At 33.7% G+C, this 19877-nt stretch overlaps 2 protein-coding genes across 4 annotated transcripts; both read right to left on the bottom strand.

Moving 5' to 3' along the window:
* Positions 1 to 3923: 3923 nt before the first annotated feature.
* On the bottom strand, positions 3924 to 12003 carry LOC112127811 (PRELI domain-containing protein 2-like). Of its 2 annotated transcripts, none has more exons than XM_024229299.1 (5): positions 11911 to 12003; positions 10992 to 11157; positions 7214 to 7281; positions 4237 to 4397; positions 3924 to 4157 (listed from the first exon to the last, which is right to left on the bottom strand). In XM_024229299.1, the coding sequence occupies exons 2-5, from the start codon at positions 11119 to 11121 to the stop codon at positions 4010 to 4012; spliced, it is 507 nt and encodes a 168-aa protein (XP_024085067.1). In that variant the 5' UTR covers positions 11122 to 11157; positions 11911 to 12003; the 3' UTR covers positions 3924 to 4009. The 2 variants fall into 2 exon arrangements, with proteins under 2 accessions (XP_024085067.1, XP_024085042.1); XM_024229274.1 differs by lacking the exon at positions 11911 to 12003 and adding an exon at positions 11516 to 11549.
* Positions 11259 to 17877, bottom strand: LOC106662842 (protein FAM76A). Of its 2 annotated transcripts, XM_024229221.1 has the most exons (7): positions 17620 to 17877; positions 14333 to 14397; positions 14041 to 14254; positions 13440 to 13487; positions 13133 to 13263; positions 12815 to 13073; positions 11259 to 12755 (listed from the first exon to the last, which is right to left on the bottom strand). In XM_024229221.1, exons 1-7 carry the CDS (start codon positions 17713 to 17715, stop codon positions 12507 to 12509), a joined length of 1062 nt encoding a protein of 353 aa, XP_024084989.1. In that variant the 5' UTR covers positions 17716 to 17877; the 3' UTR covers positions 11259 to 12506. The 2 variants fall into 2 exon arrangements, with proteins under 2 accessions (XP_024084989.1, XP_024085009.1); XM_024229241.1 differs by lacking the exon at positions 13440 to 13487 and having other exon boundaries at positions 17620 to 17876.
* Positions 17878 to 19877: the final 2000 nt, after the last annotated feature.

The following is a 19877-nucleotide window of genomic DNA, read 5'->3' as shown; positions in this document are numbered from 1 at the left end:
CACAAATCGTTTTCCATGCACATCATATATTTTCGGAGGTCGTAGGTTTTTCTCATTGTAAACTCTGTTTTTTCTGGCCAATCCCTTCCCCCAAATAATCATTCTTAATCATATCCATATGTACTCTGACCAATATTAAAACACAAAAAATCATTAAAGAAAAAAATTCAAGACTGGCAGGATATGTTAGAATAATTTGTTTCTGTTGTTAATTTAACATATCCTACCATTATTTAATTTTATTTTAATGTATGCTTGTAAAGACCAATTATAATTTTCATTCTTCTTATTTCTGTTCTTTTGTTTAAAAACCAAACCTCAAGAACAGTCTTGACTTTTTCGCCCACTATTCTATCATGATCCTTTTTGGTCCATAATGTTATCAATATAACAGAACTAGATTTTTCAACTTAAAACTGGTGGAAATGCTTTCTTTAATTTTTCATATAATGTTTTTGTTTAAAAAGGCTGCTAAAGTGTAAAAATTCTTTAAATGGAAAATATAAGGTGTGCTAGGTGTGATGGCATAACATAATTTGTTAGTTCCTCAAATGTTTAGGTTGCACAGGAAAATCATTAACAATTTCCTATACCCGACTGACACCAACTTTTGGGTTAAAACTTTGATGTATATATACATATATATTACGCAGGGCGGGTGACCAGGACCTGAGGGGTTAAAAGCCTAGGTAGGCCCGTACCCCATCCCTAAAAGGTCCGGGACCTGGTCGGCTCACGAGTCCTGCACAAACCTTTTGGACCTATTCACAAACCCCAAGATTTTGGACCATTTTATCTCGGGGAGTGATTTGGTTATGTCCTCTCCTTCGAAAGTTTCAAATCTTTCCCTAGCATACCTATCGCATTCTGCAAGGTAGTGTCGAGCCGTTTCTTCCTTTGTTTCACAGAAGCGGCAAAAGGGGTCTGGTAGAGTACCCATTATGAAGAGGTGTCTTCTCAAGGGGCAATGGCCCGTTAGGATACCTATCAGCCTCCTAATTCCCCTCCTAGAGTTAGAGAATAACCATTTCGTTTCTTTTGGTTTGATTTCCTTCAGAAACTCCTTCGATTGCCTGTGTCCGGGGGACATATTCCATTCTTTAAGGAATTGTTTCATGCCCCAGCAACTAATACTCTCTTTCGCTGTGCTTATAGAGTGGGGTAATACCGGTTGTGGCCCGACAAACGCAGTATTTGATCCTTCTTTGGCCAGGCTGTCCGCCTCTTCATTGCCATAGTGCAAAACTTTGATGTAGGTGTTTGTTTTGTAGAGAAAGTTGCTCAGTGTTATTCGAAAATCGTGAGATGCGGTCTGGTGTGATGAGGGTTTCAAAAAAACATTTTCTTTATCGTGCCAACGTTTTGATCTTTATTAAAATCATCTTCAGGGCCTGGGATTTGCAAACATTGTTTAAATTAAATTCACTAATTTCATGGACCGCTTGACCAATTAATATATTATAATTAATTAAGGTTTTTAGTTGAGATAAAAAAGTCAATAGCACGAGCGGGATTGTTTAATTTTAACAAATGCATGTAGGATGTGGAAAAAAGTGAATTTATACAATGCAAAAAATATTTTTTATATTCAATCAAAGTATTTCTACTCACTCAGTGTTTGTTTTCTGCATAGAAATTAGAAAGTTTTTATTAACCGCATCTCACGATTTCCGAATAATCTTCGACTAATGGTCACTAATCACCACACATTTGCTCAATGTGTCACATCTGACTGAAGAGTGTCAGCCTTGGCCCCTTACAGGGAGCAAGTAGGCATCGCCCTGACATGGCGATGGGTGGGTGAAATTTCCATTTCTTAAGAAAAAAAAATATATTTGCACATAATTTTATGACAAAATTATTTTATAACAGATATTTACATATAATGTTTTATTTACTTTTCCTGTAATATTTTCTAAATCATTTTATCGGTTATTATACTCTAAAATAAGATCAAATATGTGCTTATCATACTAAGTGGTTGAAAATGTACAACAAAATTTTTTTTTTCAAAAACATGATAGCATATAAGCAAAAAATACTAATAAGTTCAACAACCTGATATAATTGGAGCAATATTATTAACTGATACATCACTCCTGTTACACATTTGCTCAATAAATCACTATAATAGATATCACACATATGATAGCCTTTTAAAGTAATTAGTAAATATATCACATATGATAAATTCATGTCAAAATTGTGAGCTGACAGGTGTCTAATCTTGAATCGTAGTCACTTTGTTGTTAAATTATATAAAATTTGTACCATCGCGCGTCCAAACACAAACTCGAACTGTCAGTCGGCCATTCCATCGCGTTTTTAAGCCACCGATTTTTGACCAGCAAAACAGTCCGAGGATTTGACTAGGGTCTAGCAGTCAGAGATAAACGCAGATGTTTCCCAGTGCTTTTGCTCTCATCAGTTTGCAAAGTCTTACTTAACTAAGGACTAGATTTATATGTAATATATAAATGTAAAATAAACAAAAAACATCGTTATGCATTTTTTTAAAAAGAATTTCATAATTTACACATTATGATGAGTTGACAAAAAGGGAGAGTATAACAAGTTAATAAAATAGAAAATAATCCTTTAATTTTCAAATTTATTTAAAATATAATTTATACAAATAAATTTTATTTAAATTTTATTTTAAATATAATAAAAATAATTTTTACATTTTCAAAAATAAAAATGACTTTTTAGTGCTAAAAAAGTTTTATAAAATAAAAATACATTTTTTTAAATGTTAAGGAATTATACAAGTGTAATTATACTATGTATTTTATATCTTGAAATAACTATTATACAGAGAAAATGATTGAATATAATTTTATAAAATATAACATATGATAAAAAACAAAAGAACAACAATTAGACGAGTATTAAATACAATATTGTATATAAAGTTGGACAAAGTGAAATAGTTCATAATGATATGATAAATCTACATATAAACAAAAGATATAAACTTACATTTATATTTAACCATTTTTGTATATTGCATTTTTCACTGTATAATGATTAGTAGTTTAAGATGTAAAATACATAATACTTAGTCATGAATTACTTGAATTTTGTTAATGTGTTTTTATTTTATTTTATTTTATTTTTTTTAAACTCTAGAAATAAACCTTTTTTTACAAAAACTTAAACATGTGCATTATCTCAAATAAATTTGAAAATTGAAGGTGTTTTTCTTTCTTTGAATGCTGCGGTCCCAGAACTAATTACTGTAAGCACTCTGAGATATAATTCTGATACAAAAATAATATGTGAGAACATCACGCAAATTGAAAGTGTCCATAAAAGGAGGCTAGATGAAAGACAATCAACTGATTGATTTTAAGGTTTTTTTACAGACAAATTTCAGCAGAAGTCCGCAATTGGACTTAGGCGTTCCATCAGAATTAAGAATCAGTGATCAGTCAGTGTTCAGGCATGCGCAATCATAAATCACAGATTAGTTATGATTTGTGATTATGTTAAAATAAACCTACGTGTGATATATTTTTTACATAATACCAGTAAAAGTCATATGTGTGGCATGTTTGTCTAGGAGTCATATCACATTGTATTTTAATCGTTTTCCTAATAACTTTTAAATTAAATTATAAAAAGTTAAGAAAGGTCCTGTGGCTAATTAGGTATCATAAGACCAATATATTATTTTTAAAAAATAATTTATTTAGAAACTTTTAAATTTAAAAATAACTAATGAATAATGGGTGATTCCATTCTTTGTCAAAATAAAAAGTAAATTATACTTAAAAAAGAATAGCTGATTAGCATCCCCAGTCTCAAATTATCAACAGTCAGTGGGATGATTACATTATTATAAGAGAACTTGTATTACATGAAGTTAAGCAATAATCATATAGTATTACATTGATTACTTTTCACACAATTGCTTAGTATGTACATATTTCATAATTTGTATCCATAATTTTTCTTTTTTTTTTCTTTTTAGAGAGTTTCTTTATTGTTGCACGGCACATTGCAGTCATTCGCTGTCTTTCATTATATTACTCATAATCTCTATATCTCTCAGTGAATTTTTTTCCAATTTTCTTTTCAGGTAGAACTCGAGCGCTAAGCCCATTTTTCCAAAATATCCTAGATCCACTACCGTCGTTTCGTCCCAGACAGCCCTACAAAATTATTATAAAGTATCGGACATTTAATTGGTATGACTTTCTGGTTGTTTTTGTTTGGTTTTGAATTATTTACCAATTGTGGTTGTTATGGTGCTGGCTCACGTATACAGTTTTAGCGATGGATAGCTCATTTTCCCAGGAAATGTTTCTCGTTCTGACCCAATATTGTTTTTCAGCTGCGTATGACCATACCTCTTCATATATCTCAATTGTATCTCTCTTAAGGAGTTTTATCTGAAATTTATTTATGGCTTGTATTGACAGTTTTGTACAAGAAAAAAATTTAAAAAGAGATTAAAAGGAATGGATTCTTGCCTTAATGTAAAATAATAATACAACATTATTATTAAAATAGAATCAACATAACAATATATAAATCATAAGTTTCACACTCAGACACAAATTGAGCCAAAGCCTACATGTTTTTCATTTGTTCCTAATTATGGAAGGTCCCATGGCTCCATATGTTAATTACTGAGTCTACTGGTGTACTTTTTTGAGGAACTTTAGTTCCATATCATTACCTAACACTTTACGATATGTCTCATGCCACCAATAAGAATTATAAGAATTGTCCTTGATCGTAAATCCTTTCGTAAAAACCATATACATGGTGGTTTGGGTTATATGTTTGAGATGGATGTATTTATTTATGCGAATGTAAGCAAATATATGGAACAAGTTTGGTTTGAGTAAAGCTGAATGAGGTGTTTCTAGAAATTAATGTAGGGGAGAAAGGGGCATTGCTGGTCCCTTTAACTTCTTCACAGTGCCTCATTTTCCATGGTTGAGGTGGAAAGTTGTCAATACAGTTATTCAGTGAGAAAATTATTCTAGTTCACTTGCTACAACCATTTTTTTTTTTTTTTTTTTTTTTTTTAATTGTAAACATAATTATAAAATTTGTAAAATGTAAAACGAGTGGTTTGACCAGCAATACCCTGTTCTCTCCTATTTGAGAATGAATAAGAGAGTGCTTCGGTGAGTCCTTAGGGTCAGATTGGCGCTGGGGATGGTGCTTTCCGGCCGTACTCGTCCACGACGATCTGGCGAACTTGCCCAAATCGTGTACGCCGCCATACCTCTACAAGGCTAAGTTCCTTGACCATAGAAATAGATACGCCGGTTTTCGTCTGATTTTTACAGATGGGGCCAAGACCGGCGATGGTGTGGCGTGTGCTGTGTATAGCGAGGGAGTGGCCACCTCATTGCAGCACATAGCAGAGCTGTATGTGATTTGGCACCCTCTCGAGGCGCTGTGGACCAGGGAGGGCTCAGCCTACCTCGTTTGTACCGACTCTCTGAGCTATACATGACAGGTTCTCTGTGGACCCTCTCGTCGTGCTCTTGTTAGAGAAATACGCAGAGCTGGAGCCTTTCGGCAAAACGGTGGTTGTTGTCTGGATTCCCGGACATGTCGGCCTGGAGGGTAACGAACGCGTGGACGAGGCGGCGAAAGCCAGTACGTCCCACTCTCCAGATCGGACCATCGTGATCAGGCCCCTTGACGCTAAACACGCAGTAAAAAATATGATGAAAAAAAGATGGCAGCATCAGTCGGCAGGGTCGTCTTGCGAGTCAAGAGCACGACCGTTAGATGGCCCTCAGAGAACCTGAGCAGGAGACGAGGGATCATCCTCACCCGACTGAGGATTGGCCATACACGGTTGTCACATGGGCACCTGCTTTTGGGCCAAAGCCCGTGCAGGTGCCCCTTATGCAGAGAAAGGTTGCTCGATGTGTTCCACATAATAGAGGCGTGTCATGCCTTGGCTCCATATAGAGCGCATGTAGGCATGCTGCCGTACTTAAGAAGAGTTCTCAAACACAGTAGCGAGTTTCAGAGTCCCCTGTTCCGCTTTTTAGTGGAAATTGGGTTTTTTTTATTGTATATAATGTCTTATGTGTTGTGTGTCTATATGTTTTGTCTGAGTGCATATATTTATTAGCGTGAATGGCGAGGGTTGAGGGTGAAATATAACGTCATCATCACCCCTCGAGAGAAGAGCGACATTGAGAATGTAAGAGTGTTGTTCTGGGTTGATGGCGGAATATTTATAAAAGTACTCCATCAACACCAATCTAGATTAGTTTAAGTATAGGTTGGTGGAGGAATATCAAGTACTCCACCGACCAAACGGAATGAGTGTACTGTATGGATGTATTTATTTGTATGAATGTAGTGTTTGAAAGAGTAAATAGAATATAGACTTAGTTGGGGGCTGAAATGACCTAGAAGTCGGAAGCCCCAGTCAAAAAAAATAATAATATATATATATATATATATTTTTTTTTTTTTTTTAATTTAAATAAGAGAGTGAAAATATGTTTAGATTATATGTTATGCTTTGGGGCTTAACTGACTTAGGCTTAGAAGCAGAGCGGACCTTATTTTGAGGGAACAAACATGTTTGAACAAGCAGATGTCGGTGCAGATTTTTCAGAATTTCTTCCACTCCTCCCAATATTTACATTCTGCATAACTTTAAAATACTTTTACAATTGAAGACTTTTTAAATTTTATTCATTGTCTATTTTAACTTATTCTGTTGTACGGTGATCAAGAATAAATGATCAAAATTCAACTTTGCACAGTGAATGCAATGGATGTAGAAACTTTATAAGTGTTCTGCAGCAGAGACTGGGATTAAAAATAAGAAGTACATAGACGGAGATATCTCATCGAAACTATGGAAGGAGCTTAGGAGAACTTGCAAAATGCAGACAAAAGATTACTCATATCGTTCTATATTGATGTTTTCAACTTTCTGTGTGTGTTTGTCTTTTTGTGTGTGAATGGTTGCCCATGTGAGGTTCCACTTTTATGCACTTCACTTTTAAGCCCAGTGTTAATACAGCATTACTTGTTGTCCAAGAGCTTTAAACTTAAACGTACAAAAACAAGAACAAGATCAAAAACATCAAAGTACATATTTTTATAGACTGTAGGGTGAAATCTATTTCCAGTTAATATTATTAAAATATAAATTAATTGCATATTGTTTTTGTTAATGTAAAACCAAAAACCTTCCAATGAAATAAATACTTACTCTTTGGAAAAAAGATGAAAAAAAGTTCTCTAATGTTAGTTTTCTTCTCACACACTCCATATCTGGTCCTGCGAATCAAAATATTTATATTTAATAATTTTTCTTTTTTTGGTTAATCTAATATATTAATCCATATTTTTATTTAGTATCATAATTGACTATTAATTGTTTTAATGAATCAAATTTTTTATCTAAGGTCTTGGTTGGGATGAAAAATCTAGCATCACTAGCTCCTTCAGCTGGTGGGTTCAAATCCCGCTCGTGATGCTCGCTTTTTCATCTCAACCAAGACCTACGATAAAAAATATAATTAATTAAAGTAAATTTAATGTCTTGATCTTGTGACAAATGTTACACATAAACAAATATTTTGGTAAAATATTTTAATGAAACTTTAAAGTCTTATGAGGGGCTAAGGTAATTCAGAAAAATATATTTTTTTAATATATCCCTTGTCATTTCACGATAATTAGACAATGCCATGGCTAAGCTGGGCAAATGAGAGCAAAGAAATTTAATAAAAACCAAGTTCTGATATATAGAAATATTGAAAAAACAACATACAAAATTTTTAGCTAAACTATATTTAAGTACCTTTTCAATGATCAATGTATATAATTAGTAATTAAATAACACAACAATAAATATTAATTAAATAATTTAATAATAAAAATAAATTATCTAAATAAATATTGTAAGGTTATGAAAATTTATTCAGTTTTTCTTTATTTCAGTCATAAGCTCCCTTACTTTGTATCCCTTGTCGTTTGAGCCTATAAAATTGTCTGCAGAGTGAAGGAATTTTGATATAGTTATAAACATGTTTTTCTCATGGTATTATTAAAAAAATTTGATATTTAGATCGGGCAATTTATTCTCAGTTACATGGGCACCGTATCCTATCCGCTGAGAATCATAATTCTTACAAAACATTTCATTTCTTCCAAAGAAATAGTTTGATTTTCCTCATTTAAAAACCCGATGTCCTTTTCTGTTTGATTTTTAATAAGTTCCAGACACTGTCTGTAAAAAATTTCAACTGCCAAACCAACAAAAGAGTTATAATTTGGCCCTGGAAAATCGTTTGACCTTCCTGATTTTATTAATTTGACTGATGTAAAAAAAAATTTCATCATCCGAAACAATTTCCGTGGTATCTTGGCAGCTTACCCCAGGGTTAAATTATTAAAGGCTTTAAAAATCAAACATTAGAAGGATAAAAAAAATTTGTTAACCATAATACAATAGTCGGTCCATTTACTTTGTCAATCTATTGGTTTACAAATTTTGTCTGAAAACCCAAGAAAATGCCTTCCCTGCATTGACTTATCTCAGTTTGATTTGAATTAAAATCAAAAACTCACTATGAACCTTTGTGTAGGAAAAATGTATTGCCCTAACCATTACGTCGGATGACATAGTCCTGACTGCCAGGGGAAAATTCGAGGAAACTCTCTGCGATATTATCCAAGAGGGACTAAAAATCACAGAAGAATGGTGTAAAACCGCTGACTTGGGGATCAACCCCCAATAAAACAACTATAGTCACTTTTACACGGAAAAGGAAACGTAATCATATGAGGGAAATAACACTCGATAACACCGTGATAGAAATCAAAAATGAGGTCAAATATCTGAGCACCACACTAGATAAAACACTAACATTTAAGAAACACATCGGCTCTGCCATCACGAAGACGATGCGAGCTTTGATGGTGTGCAGAAGAATAGCAGGAACTGGGGATGCAGACCGGAAACCCTGTTATGGATGAACACCATGATAGTAAGCCCTTTACTTACATACGGAGCTATAGCTTGGGCTGATAAAGCAGAACAAGTAACTAAAAGAAAAGAACTCACAAAAATACAGAGACTTGCATGCATCTGCATAGCATGAGTCCTACACTTAGCATGGAAAAGATACTAGGATTAATCCCCCTACATCGCGTGATAATAAGGACAGCACAGAAAACCATCATCAACTTTACCAAAGAGAAATCTCCAACAGGAATAAAACTGAAATGGAGAGACAACAACAAACTATGGAAAGACCATCTGTTACTCATGGCTCCAAGAGACGACATGAACAGGATGTTTGAATTTAACCAAAACTTCCGAATAAACCTAGGTACCAAAAAAAATGGGAAAGAGAGTGAAACAACTCTTTTAAAAATGGCACCATCCTTTGGTACACAGATGGATCTAGAACACAAGAAGGTACAGGGGCAGGAGTATTTGGACCTGGAACCAAATACTCAGGACACATGGGAAAACACACCAGTATCTTCCAAACTGAGATTCAATCAAAAGATGTACCCAACTCAACCTAAGTAAAGGTACAAAAACAAGAATATAGCTATCATGTCAGATAGCCAAGCAGCCATCAAAGCACTAAGCTCAAATATCATTAGTTCAAGGATGGTGCCGAACTGCAAAACCAAACTAAACATATTAGGTATGCCGAATAAAGTCAGCCTCTGCTAGGTCCCAGGACACATGGGAGTAGAAGGCAACGAGAAAGCGGACACCCTTGCAAGAAAAGGGGGTGCTATACCGCTAACAGGACCTGAACCCTTCTGTGGCATAGGAATCCACACTATTAACGAGTATCTCAGACAGAAGGACAAAAAGAAAATGAGGGACTATGGAATTCACTCATTGGACACAGACAATCCAAGAATCTTCTAACCAATTTTGGTAGGAAAGAAATTACAGAATGTGTCAAAGGAAGCAGGAACAGACTGCGAATCCTAATAGGATTCCTAACAGGACAGTGCAAATTAAATGGACAATTAAAGAAAATTGGAATAATCCAAGATGGCACATGCAGATTCTGCAAGGAGGCAGAAGAGACACCAACACATTTACTAACAAACTGCGGAGCTACACTAGCCCGCAGGAAGAAATGTTTTGGGATGTATTATGTGACCATAGAAGAGCTTCAACCATTGAAACCAGGCCTATTAATCAAGTTTCTTGATAAAATAGGACTCACCGATGTGCATGTGCTTTAGACAAAGCACGGGGGATACAATAGCTCTTAAAGGGCGCATGCTATACTCTGAAATTACATCTACATCTACATCTACAACCATTACATCCCAGCATAGTCATGCAATTACATACGAATAAATAGTGCCACCATATAACAATATTTTACGAAAATGCAAATAATTATAAGCTTTGGAACGAATAACTGTATCTGTGTAAATTAAACTTAAAAGTATTTAAAAATTCATTTATGGAGGGGCGTCAGTGGCTGCAATGGTTTGAATTTTGACCCAGCACTCATGACAGTAAGGGTTTCTGGTTCAAACCCAGTCGTCCTGCTTTCAAACCCGACATATTTGCAATTGGGCTTTGTTTAAAAACACCAGCACCTCAAGGGTTGATATGACAGTTGTAAACCATCGTAAAAAACTAAAAAATACATTTATGCTTGTAAATTCTGGAAGTATTCAGCATTGATGGAGTCATTTTCAAAATGAGTTACATGACCCACAGAGTTCAGAAACGAAAATAGGACGTTTGTAGGTTAACAATACAGCCAGAATTTATACACAATAAAATAAATCATCACTGGGTTGTAACGGGCTGTAAGAACAAAGTAAAAACAAAAGCTGTTTACAATTTGTTGGTACTTTTTCTTAACAAATTTAAATTTGATCACAAAGCCCAATCTTATTTACAGAATATGATATAATTATACAAATTGACTTACAATTAAGTTGTATCACATAAGCATATACTATTTAAAATAAATAATGGATACACATACCTTCCATCGTTGTTCCGAGATCTTTAGTTTCTTTACAGTCATCCTGATGCTTATGAATATTAATATAGGATGTCATAACAGTGTCGACAGGGTATTTGAACAAATGTTGGAAGCTGAACTGAAGTACCATCTCGGGGTCATTAGAAAACTTTAGTTTGTGCTAAAACTTCAAAAGGTTACAAAAGTGTGAGTTTATTGGAAATAAGGTCAATGCCTTCAGCCCGATACGGACAAGTGGGAGAAGAAAAACAGGCCAAACGAATTAAGCTAATCTTATATAATCATTTATTTACATTTCCCATTTGATTACTTCACAGAGGAAACAAATATTTGAAACTAATTTCTTTTTATTATAATGGCTTTCTTTTCCTAATATTTTCAAATTCGTACTAAGTACAATAATTATCAGTTATAAAACAAAAAGCTAAACAATTATAATAAATAAATAAACACTAATATAGTGCATTTCATGAGACACAAACATCGAATAAACACTAGGGAAAAAGATTCAGAAAAATACTGACATGTCATTTCCAGGAAATATAATTTTTTATTGTTATTTCTGTTTTAAAATTAACTACAACATTTAAACAAAACTAAGTACAAACTCTCAAATCTATAACTATTTACTACCAAACCAGCTCAGATAAGATTGCAGATAGTGATATGATCTTGTTTTTACAACTAGACCCGTTCAAAATCAGTTTTTAAATTTTAACTTAAGTAATTACCCCGCAAATAATTTATACAATTTAATTTTATACAGACAAAAGAATATGATTAAAAAGTATTTTCTAAATAAAATCTTTATTAAAAAAAAAAAAAATTGTAACATCCTAAACTGAATCCACATACACTTACAAATTACAAGTCAACGATTTATTAAATTCACATGTAAATGTTAAGCACAATAACTTACAATTGAGGTAGTTAATTCCAAACATATTCGGAACGCGCTAAACAGCCAGTTTTGGCCAAAATAAGAAATATATTCTAGACATGAATAGTAAAATTTTAACGTTTTATGGACAAAGGATATTAGGGCCAAAGTCCGATGTAAATACAAGAATCGTTTATTTACAATTTTTTGAAACTATCTCATATGTATAACAATTACACAATGAAAAAATTAACACCAGATTATTAATATTTAAGTAATGCTATTAAAAAATAAGTAGTATTTACAGAGATAAAAACAATATTATACTGATAAAATACAATCGATCACATTTATTCAAAATACATATATAAACAATGTTTCTCTTAAAGGAAAGAAATTCCTCATTTTAAAACTCCAATGAATGTCTTAAAATATGTCTACACTTTTGAGCTAAAATAAAAATGTTCATCTAGATTTTATCATTGTATAAAAACAATCTAGTTTCAAAAAATATATGCTAAAAAATTTGTATAAGCATCCGAAAGTAGTCTTAAAAGTGGGGAAAAAAATTAGATTAACTATAAAATATTGAGAGCCAGCTCTACATTGCTTGAAAAATAAAACAAATAAATATGTTAAGGCAATGGACTGTCTGTACCACTTCCACTATTTGCTGTGTCATTGTTATTGTCAATTTTGTTCAGTTTGTTTTCTTTGAGAGCATTTCTTCTGTTTGATTTTGTGAGCGTCGCCACTTCTTTCTGGAGGGATTTAATTTTAATAGACATCGATTCGACCTTCTTTTCATGTTCCTTTTCTGAATTCAGCATTTTGTTACGAAGTTCTGTTTCGTTTGTAAAGTGGCTGGCTTTCAATTCTGTTATCTAAAAAAATTTAAAAAAACTTTATTTATGTGACAGAAATTAATAAGACTTGCTCGTACCTGCTTGTCTTTTGATAAAAGCAAAGCATCCTTCTGGGCCAACTGTTTCTGCATTGAGGCCATTTGTTCTTTCAGTTGTGTCATTGCAACAACGTGATCGGAAGAGTGCGGGTCAAGGACATCGCCTGGCAGCCTGTGGTTTCCAGTCCTGGCCAATTTGGTCGCCGGAGGTAGTGAGCTCGAATCGTTCGAATCATGACGGCTTATGTCAACTTTTGTCACGTCTACTCGACTCGGCCGTTTGCTGTGCCCCCTAAGCCTTTAAAAACAAAAAAAACGAAATGCATCAAAACAATTTCGAGCTATTAATTGTCTCACCTATCTCTGCTTTTACTCGGCCGAGAAGACAATTTAAGCTGTGCCCTTCTTTCGGATTCGGTTTGTTTTGTCTTCGCCAAGGCCCTTTTGTATGAGAGCGTACAAAGCCAACATAGCAGCTTTCCATCGACCTATAATTATCAAATAAACAATCGTTCAACTAATGATTTGCAACAACCATATTGAATAACTTCACACAACAAAACACTATTCATTTTTATTTTAAATATAATAACTTAGATAACAAAAAATGAAATACTTAAGATATACAGAAACTTAAAATGTACAATATGAGTAGTGTACTCAACTTGATCGAGGAAGGAGAACTTGGAAAGGAAGGATCTTGGGAGGGTGACTGAAAAAGAATATTTAAATAAAATTATTAATTCAAAAGATAATCTCAACATATGATACCATTATTAAGAGGCAAACAACATTATTAAAACTAAATATCGTAGAAACTTAATATATTATAAGGTTATTTATTGCAAAAAAATAATTTGTAATTAAAACACATATGTATAAAAAAAATTAGTCTTAAAAGTTCCAAGCCTCACAAATGATGGAAAATACACATAAAATAAAACCAATTAGATTTGCCTATCACCCAACATGAGTTGTCCCAAATAAAGCATTTCCTGAAAAGGTAAAAAGTAGGGTAAGCCCCAGAAAAAGCTTTATTCAGAAGAATGAAGCCATTTAGAACAGTACAGACTGTAGAAAAATACTGCCTGAAAAAGATGTTAAAAGGAACAATTAAAGCAATTCTAATATACACATAAAATACAAAAATGAATGGACAAAAACAAAAATTTAGATAAATCAATGAATTTGTCTAAAGGGTTGAAACTCTTTTATACATGCTAGTATTACCAAACTGACGGGATTGTAAAATATTCAAATGTTACCTTCTTGTCGTCATCTTTTCTGTCGAAAGCGCACTTCTGTTTGCACTGCTCGCAAGTGACAGGCGGGCCGTATTTTCGTTCAGAATTGGTACACCTTTGACATTTGTTCCCTATGAAGGCTGCAATTATGTTGCAGTACTCACAGGCAGTGGGCTTCCCAAAATGCTTCACATTATGCTCACACTTGGTGCAAATAGTGCTTGTACTAGTTTTACTATTGATAGGAAAAATGAGCGATAAAAAAGAAAGCTGTGAAACTTCGAAAATAAAATCAAAACACGGTACTACCTACTTTGTTTGCTGGAATTCTGATCTACAATAAGTACATTTTACTACTGGGAAAGCCCCTCGACAGTCCTGTGAACAAATAAATCAGCCTCAACAATTTAGTTTATTCACAATTCATAATTGTCACTGCCAAATAAAGTTGGTTAAACAATAAATATTAAATCTGCTTTCTAAACTATTCAGTTTTCCTGAATAAAAAATCCAAAAGGGTTATGTCAATTTTTTAAAATTTTGCAGTTACTAGTTCGCAAAAATAATTTTGATTCCTACTTAATCCTACAATCCTAAACATCCAACAGGTCTACTAAGCCAATAAAATTATTACAATAAAAAAGTACAAACTTTCAAATATTACATTATATATTGACAAAGATTGTTACACCATATATGTTTGGTATAAAATATTTTCCAAGCATTGCGCTTGGATTTCTATGCCGTCAATTTTATCATTAGAATTAGCATTTATGTAGACATTAGCAAAGTAGTCATCAGCAAAGTCAAGAATATTGATTCACCTGTGAACTTTTAATGAAAGAAAAGGGATTTAACTGAATTTCTAAAAAACCCTGTATTTATTCAATTCACTAGTTTCGTTGTCTGCTTGACCAATTAATATCTTACAATTATTTAAGGTTTTCAGTTGAGATAAAAAAGTCAATGTCACGAGCGGGATTCGAACCCGAGTGGATTAAGTTCACGATAGCTCAAGTGGTAGAGTAGCGGCGTATCTAGCCGAAGGTCGTGGGTTCGAATCCCACTCGTGCCATTGACTTTTTTATCTCAACAGAAAACCTTAATTACTTGTATTTATTCTTTCTTGGAGTCAGTTTTGTTCAAAGTCGAGTTTAAAGTATGTTGACCAATTCAAAATTATGAATAGTTTTACAAAAATCTATCTACAATTTTAATCTTTAAGTGTTAAGCGCAAGCAAATTTCATTTATACAAAATATCTCAACATCTTCAGGCTACAAAAATCATTATTTGATAACAATTCTCCAAAACCGTGATTCACAGCCTAACTCAAAAGAACTAATTATAGAATTATAAAGAAACAGGTCTTATAAGATATTATGAATTCTTTTCTAATGATTATAAATAAAATATTTTTGCACACAATTATATAAACAAACATTGCTTTACGGACTGCGCTCAAACTTAAGGGTTAAGGCGTTGACACAGGAACTCATCACTGGGAAGATTACAAGTTCAATTTAAGCAGCCCTGAATTTGAACCCAAAGGACAAGGCCAAAAGCCAATTTTTCCCTCTAGAAACCCTGGAGTTGTTTCCAAACGTAGTTTTAATATGTGATATGTTTTTATAGTCTCACTATGGACTACCCCATTATTACTATTTCATTGAACATTTGCAATATTATAAGTGGAAATAATAAGAAGAGGTGGGAGGGCCTGGGTAATGTACAAAATTAGTTTGACCATCCCATGATCAATCTGGTCTACGATCTGTATGTATTGTTTTGGGAAAGAATTCATGTTTAAGTTGGACAACTTGAATATCCATGGGCTAAATGTACACTTAGTTAAATTATTTTCTATTCATCAGCCCCAAATGGCTTAACATATTTCCTCCTGCACAAAAAAGTCTTGGCTCTTTAGCATCGTTAATGAGTCTGTTTTATCCTAAATCTATTTACTCATTTTATTATTCAATTGATTGTGTACGTATAAATTAACGCATTTGTTGTAATTTTTCATTTTAGATAACAATTTATTATTTTAATTAATAAATCCATTATATTTAGTGGTCTATTGACCAAAAACTAACATGCAACCAATTAATTTTGGTAATCCCAACTTCCTCCAAGAAATGGGTGACAACTCAAGCTACATCGGTTGAGCATTATCATGCATTGGTCCCCAATAAATGGAGTGAATAGGACAACACTTCTTCAGTGTACCATAGTGCAGACAAAGATCCATCAGTTTGGTACAGGCATGGATGTTGATTCCACCCCATACCATAACTCATTGTCTTTGAAAAGGCTGTGATTCGTGTATGGTATTTGAAGCCGAGCATTCTCCACGACTTCTCGACTCATGGCCCTGGTCATCTGTCTGAGCTAAACCAGCACTCATCTGTCAAAACAACACCACTGTTGATTTGCGAATAGTCACCTCTCTACTCGATGCCTCTTCAGTAGTAGGGGACCTGATGCAGGATGTCTAGGGACTTCGAGAGATTTAGAGTTGACCGTCAAGAAAGCCATTAAATGATGGTTCCATTGAGCGAAAAGAGCAATAAAACGATTGTCACTAGCCATCTTACATCACAGTCAACCACTACCTCTCATCGATTGAGATTTCTGGTGGTCCTAAACCGCTGTAGACCATCGTGTATGATGGAGTGCAGCACACCCAGGTCTTGGGCTATATAACGGACACTACATTCGTTATTGGTCAAAGAATCTGCCCGAATGAGACCTTCTCGACTTAAAAACACATTTTAAACTTTGCTTACTCAAAATTGCTGCATCAAAGAAAATTATTTAAAAAACCAATTAACTCACTTGATAAATGGCTCTGGAAATTATGGAAAATAAACAAATGAATGCAAGTGTCAGGTTTGTGTCTTTTATTGTATATGTATAAATGCTGAAATGGACCTGAGGTTTAAAAAAAATATTTAAAAAAAAAACGACCAGGATGAACTAAGGTAAATGTAAAAAAAAATTCATTAATGTCAAAAGCTTGGAACCGCAAAATTGCAAAACAAACATTTTGGCCTCAATTGTCCAAAATATTTCTGACATTCGTTGCACGTTCCAATAAATAAATTATATTAAATCCCGCCCACTATAATTAAACTAATTGTTATTATATTATGTTATGACTACAAATTCAAGGATGAGACAAAACAATAGGTTTTTGCTAGTTAATTTTTACAAAATTTCTGTTTTTGAGATCTTAGGCAAATCAAAACTAGAATAGTATGTAAATTAAACAAAAAATAAAATACATAAAGGATTTTTTATTTTGCTTGGATAAATTAAAAGTATTTTGTGTAATTAAAAAAAAATCACGGCCGTTTGCTCTCATTAATCACGTTAAAATCATTTTTGGACGAGAATTCTATGCAAACGATTTGCAGTATTCAAAAGGAAGCCTGCTCAAGATTGTTTACTCTCTTGATCAACCGAGTCGACTCTCCTCGCCGTTAGTAGGCGTAGGGGCCGCTTCCTCCCTCAGGACGAAAGGGTTTTCTTATCGAAAGGAAAACCCGCTTGAAAAAAAAAAAAAAAAAAAAAACCGAGGCGGAGGAAGAAAGCTCACCTTGCAAAGCTGCTGTCCGGACGAAAGCTCTTCGAATGGATGCTTTGTGAAGCACTTGGAGCAGGCGAAAAGCGCAGTGCTGCTGTTATTGCTCATGATTTCTTTGCTAGCCGAGTGCGTTAGAGCCTGCAAGTGTACTAGGGACGTTCAACGATATGCCCGGGTCTGAAATGCGTTGAATGTACCAGTCCAAATCCGCGTTTGGACGTCTTGCTCTTGCGACTGGCATCAATCATCAAAAGCAACGCGAAGTACAACGGCTACATGTTGAACATGTCGGCCCAATCCCTGTGCAATCGACGTCAGAAACTTCAGTGATGACACATGACAAGCTGGGCGAGAATTATTACTATTATTAATTAATTATACTTCCATAATATAAAAAATATATTAAAACCATAGCATACCGATTATTAACACATAAAATACTACTACGAAGCATGGAACAAATTATTTATGATTACACTGACAGGTCAGGTGAACATTATTACTATTATTAATTAAACTTCCTTAAAATACAAAATATATTAAAACTATAATAACAATTATTAACACATAAAAAACTACTACAAAGCATGGAACAAAATATTTATGATTACATTGACAAGCTGGGTGAGCATTATTACTATTCATTCTGTTTAGAGGTCTGATTACTTTTTTTAATTAATTTAATCTTTTTATGTAAGGTCTTGGTAGGAAAAATTAGTGCCACGAGCGGGATTCGAACCCACAACCTTCGGCTCAATACGCCACTTTTCTAACGATAGCTCAAGTTGTTAGAGCAGCGGTGTATTGAGCCGAAGATCATGGGTTTGAATCCCGCTTGTGGCACTAATTTTTCCTACCAAGACCTTACATAAAAAGAATAATTAATTATTACTATTATTGATTAATTATACTTGTGTAATATCCAAAATATATTAAAAACATAGAATAACAATGATTAACACATAAAATATTGCCTAATTGAGCTAGGCGAAAATCTCCCACAAATAATAAAAAGACTGAGGAGTGGTCGAGTGCTGATCTGAACTTTTTAAGGTAAAGAAAATGGTGAATAAGCTAAAAAAAAGAAAATTTTCCATGAGTTTGGGTGATATTATTAAGCTTTTTCAACGTTATTACATATGCTTTTATTTAAATGCATTTCGAGGCTTTCTCTAGCCTCTACAGTAACATTTATTTGAGACTCAACTGACAGCTGAATATAATTTAACACTTGTCTATATTTTTACTTTTTCAACTTTTTTCTTCATGACCTTTTGGTAGTCTGTACTAGTTAAAATTTTTGTCCATCGTGGAATGAACTAAAGAAGAATTTTTCCAACTTTGAAGTTGCTCATACCCTATTACATATCTTTTATTACCCTTGTGATTAAATCCATCAAGTACATTTTTAAAAAACTATTAGGAATTAAATGAAAATCAAGCGTTAAAGAATAATAAATGGGCCGAACATTTTTATTTGGCGAGCTTTGCATTGTTGTTTTGCGACTAATCCTATACTCTATCAGTGGCCGCAACGGTAAGGTGTGACATGGCGGTCATTACTGTAAGGAAAAGGTCCTGGGTTTGAATCGACTATCTGCTTTTGAACTCTACATACAATTTTTTTTCAAAAACACTGGCACCTCGAGGGTTCATGTATTCTTGTTAAAAAGAAAAAAAATCCTATTCTTAGTAAACATTCCGGTTTCAATCCTATTATATTATTTTTATTTACTATCTAAATAACAATATTTTTTGGAAATATAAGACACCCAAATCTTAAACCACCAACAAATTTATGCTGTACACCATATTTTTCCATGACCATGTACATATAATACATCTGAAGTTGCCATAATTTAATGCTCGTAGAATAAATAGCGTACTTACACCACAATACGTCTTAAGCCAAACATTGGTAATTAGCTAAGAGGAAGTTGTGGATACATAAAAAAAATATTACTTTTCATAGTGAAGCCTATGAAATAAAAGTTTCTGTTCGGAAGCAGCAGGACCCGAAGAAAGCCCATCAGGGTGCTGTAGAGTGGTTTTGGTGTATCCCTGCAGTGTTCTTGAGTCAGGATGGTTCACAAGCATTCACTACTTTTAAGTTGACAAGGAAAAGCACAACTTTGCTAGGAAGTATGGAGAACCAGTGTCACAGTGGGAAACATACTTAGCTAGCATCTAGGCAACAACTTACTAATAATTAAGGATGTTATGCCTTGGTCCCATGTAGTCACTAGAAAATTGTTTCAAGCATCAATGCT

Source organism: Cimex lectularius, unplaced genomic scaffold, assembly GCF_000648675.2.
Source record: "Cimex lectularius strain Harlan isolate CLEC.00 unplaced genomic scaffold, Clec_2.1 scaffold84, whole genome shotgun sequence".
Classification (NCBI taxonomy): Eukaryota; Metazoa; Arthropoda; class Insecta; order Hemiptera; family Cimicidae; genus Cimex; species Cimex lectularius.
Note: the sequence above shows the minus strand (reverse complement) of the source record. Positions and strands in the feature narration are given on the sequence as shown.

What these genes read in the sequence shown, in the direction of transcription:
- LOC112127811 (XM_024229299.1), bottom strand. Translation starts at nt 11,121, where the DNA reads ATGGTACTTCAGTTCAGCTTCCAACATTTGTTCAAATACCCTGTCGAC. An exon ending in TCTCGGAACAACGATGGAAG is followed by an intron (nt 7,282 to 10,991) that starts GTATGTGTATCC and finishes TTTGATTCGCAG; the next exon opens with GACCAGATATGGAGTGTGTG. An exon ending in TTTCATCTTTTTTCCAAAGA is followed by an intron (nt 4,398 to 7,213) that starts GTAAGTATTTAT and finishes AATAAATTTCAG; the next exon opens with ATAAAACTCCTTAAGAGAGA.
- LOC106662842 (XM_024229221.1), bottom strand. Translation starts at nt 17,715, where the DNA reads ATGAGCAATAACAGCAGCACTGCGCTTTTCGCCTGCTCCAAGTGCTTC. An exon ending in TCAGAATTCCAGCAAACAAA is followed by an intron (nt 14,255 to 14,332) that starts GTAGGTAGTACC and finishes TCCTATCAATAG; the next exon opens with TAAAACTAGTACAAGCACTA. An exon ending in GTTCTCCTTCCTCGATCAAG is followed by an intron (nt 13,264 to 13,439) that starts TTGAGTACACTA and finishes TGATAATTATAG; the next exon opens with GTCGATGGAAAGCTGCTATG.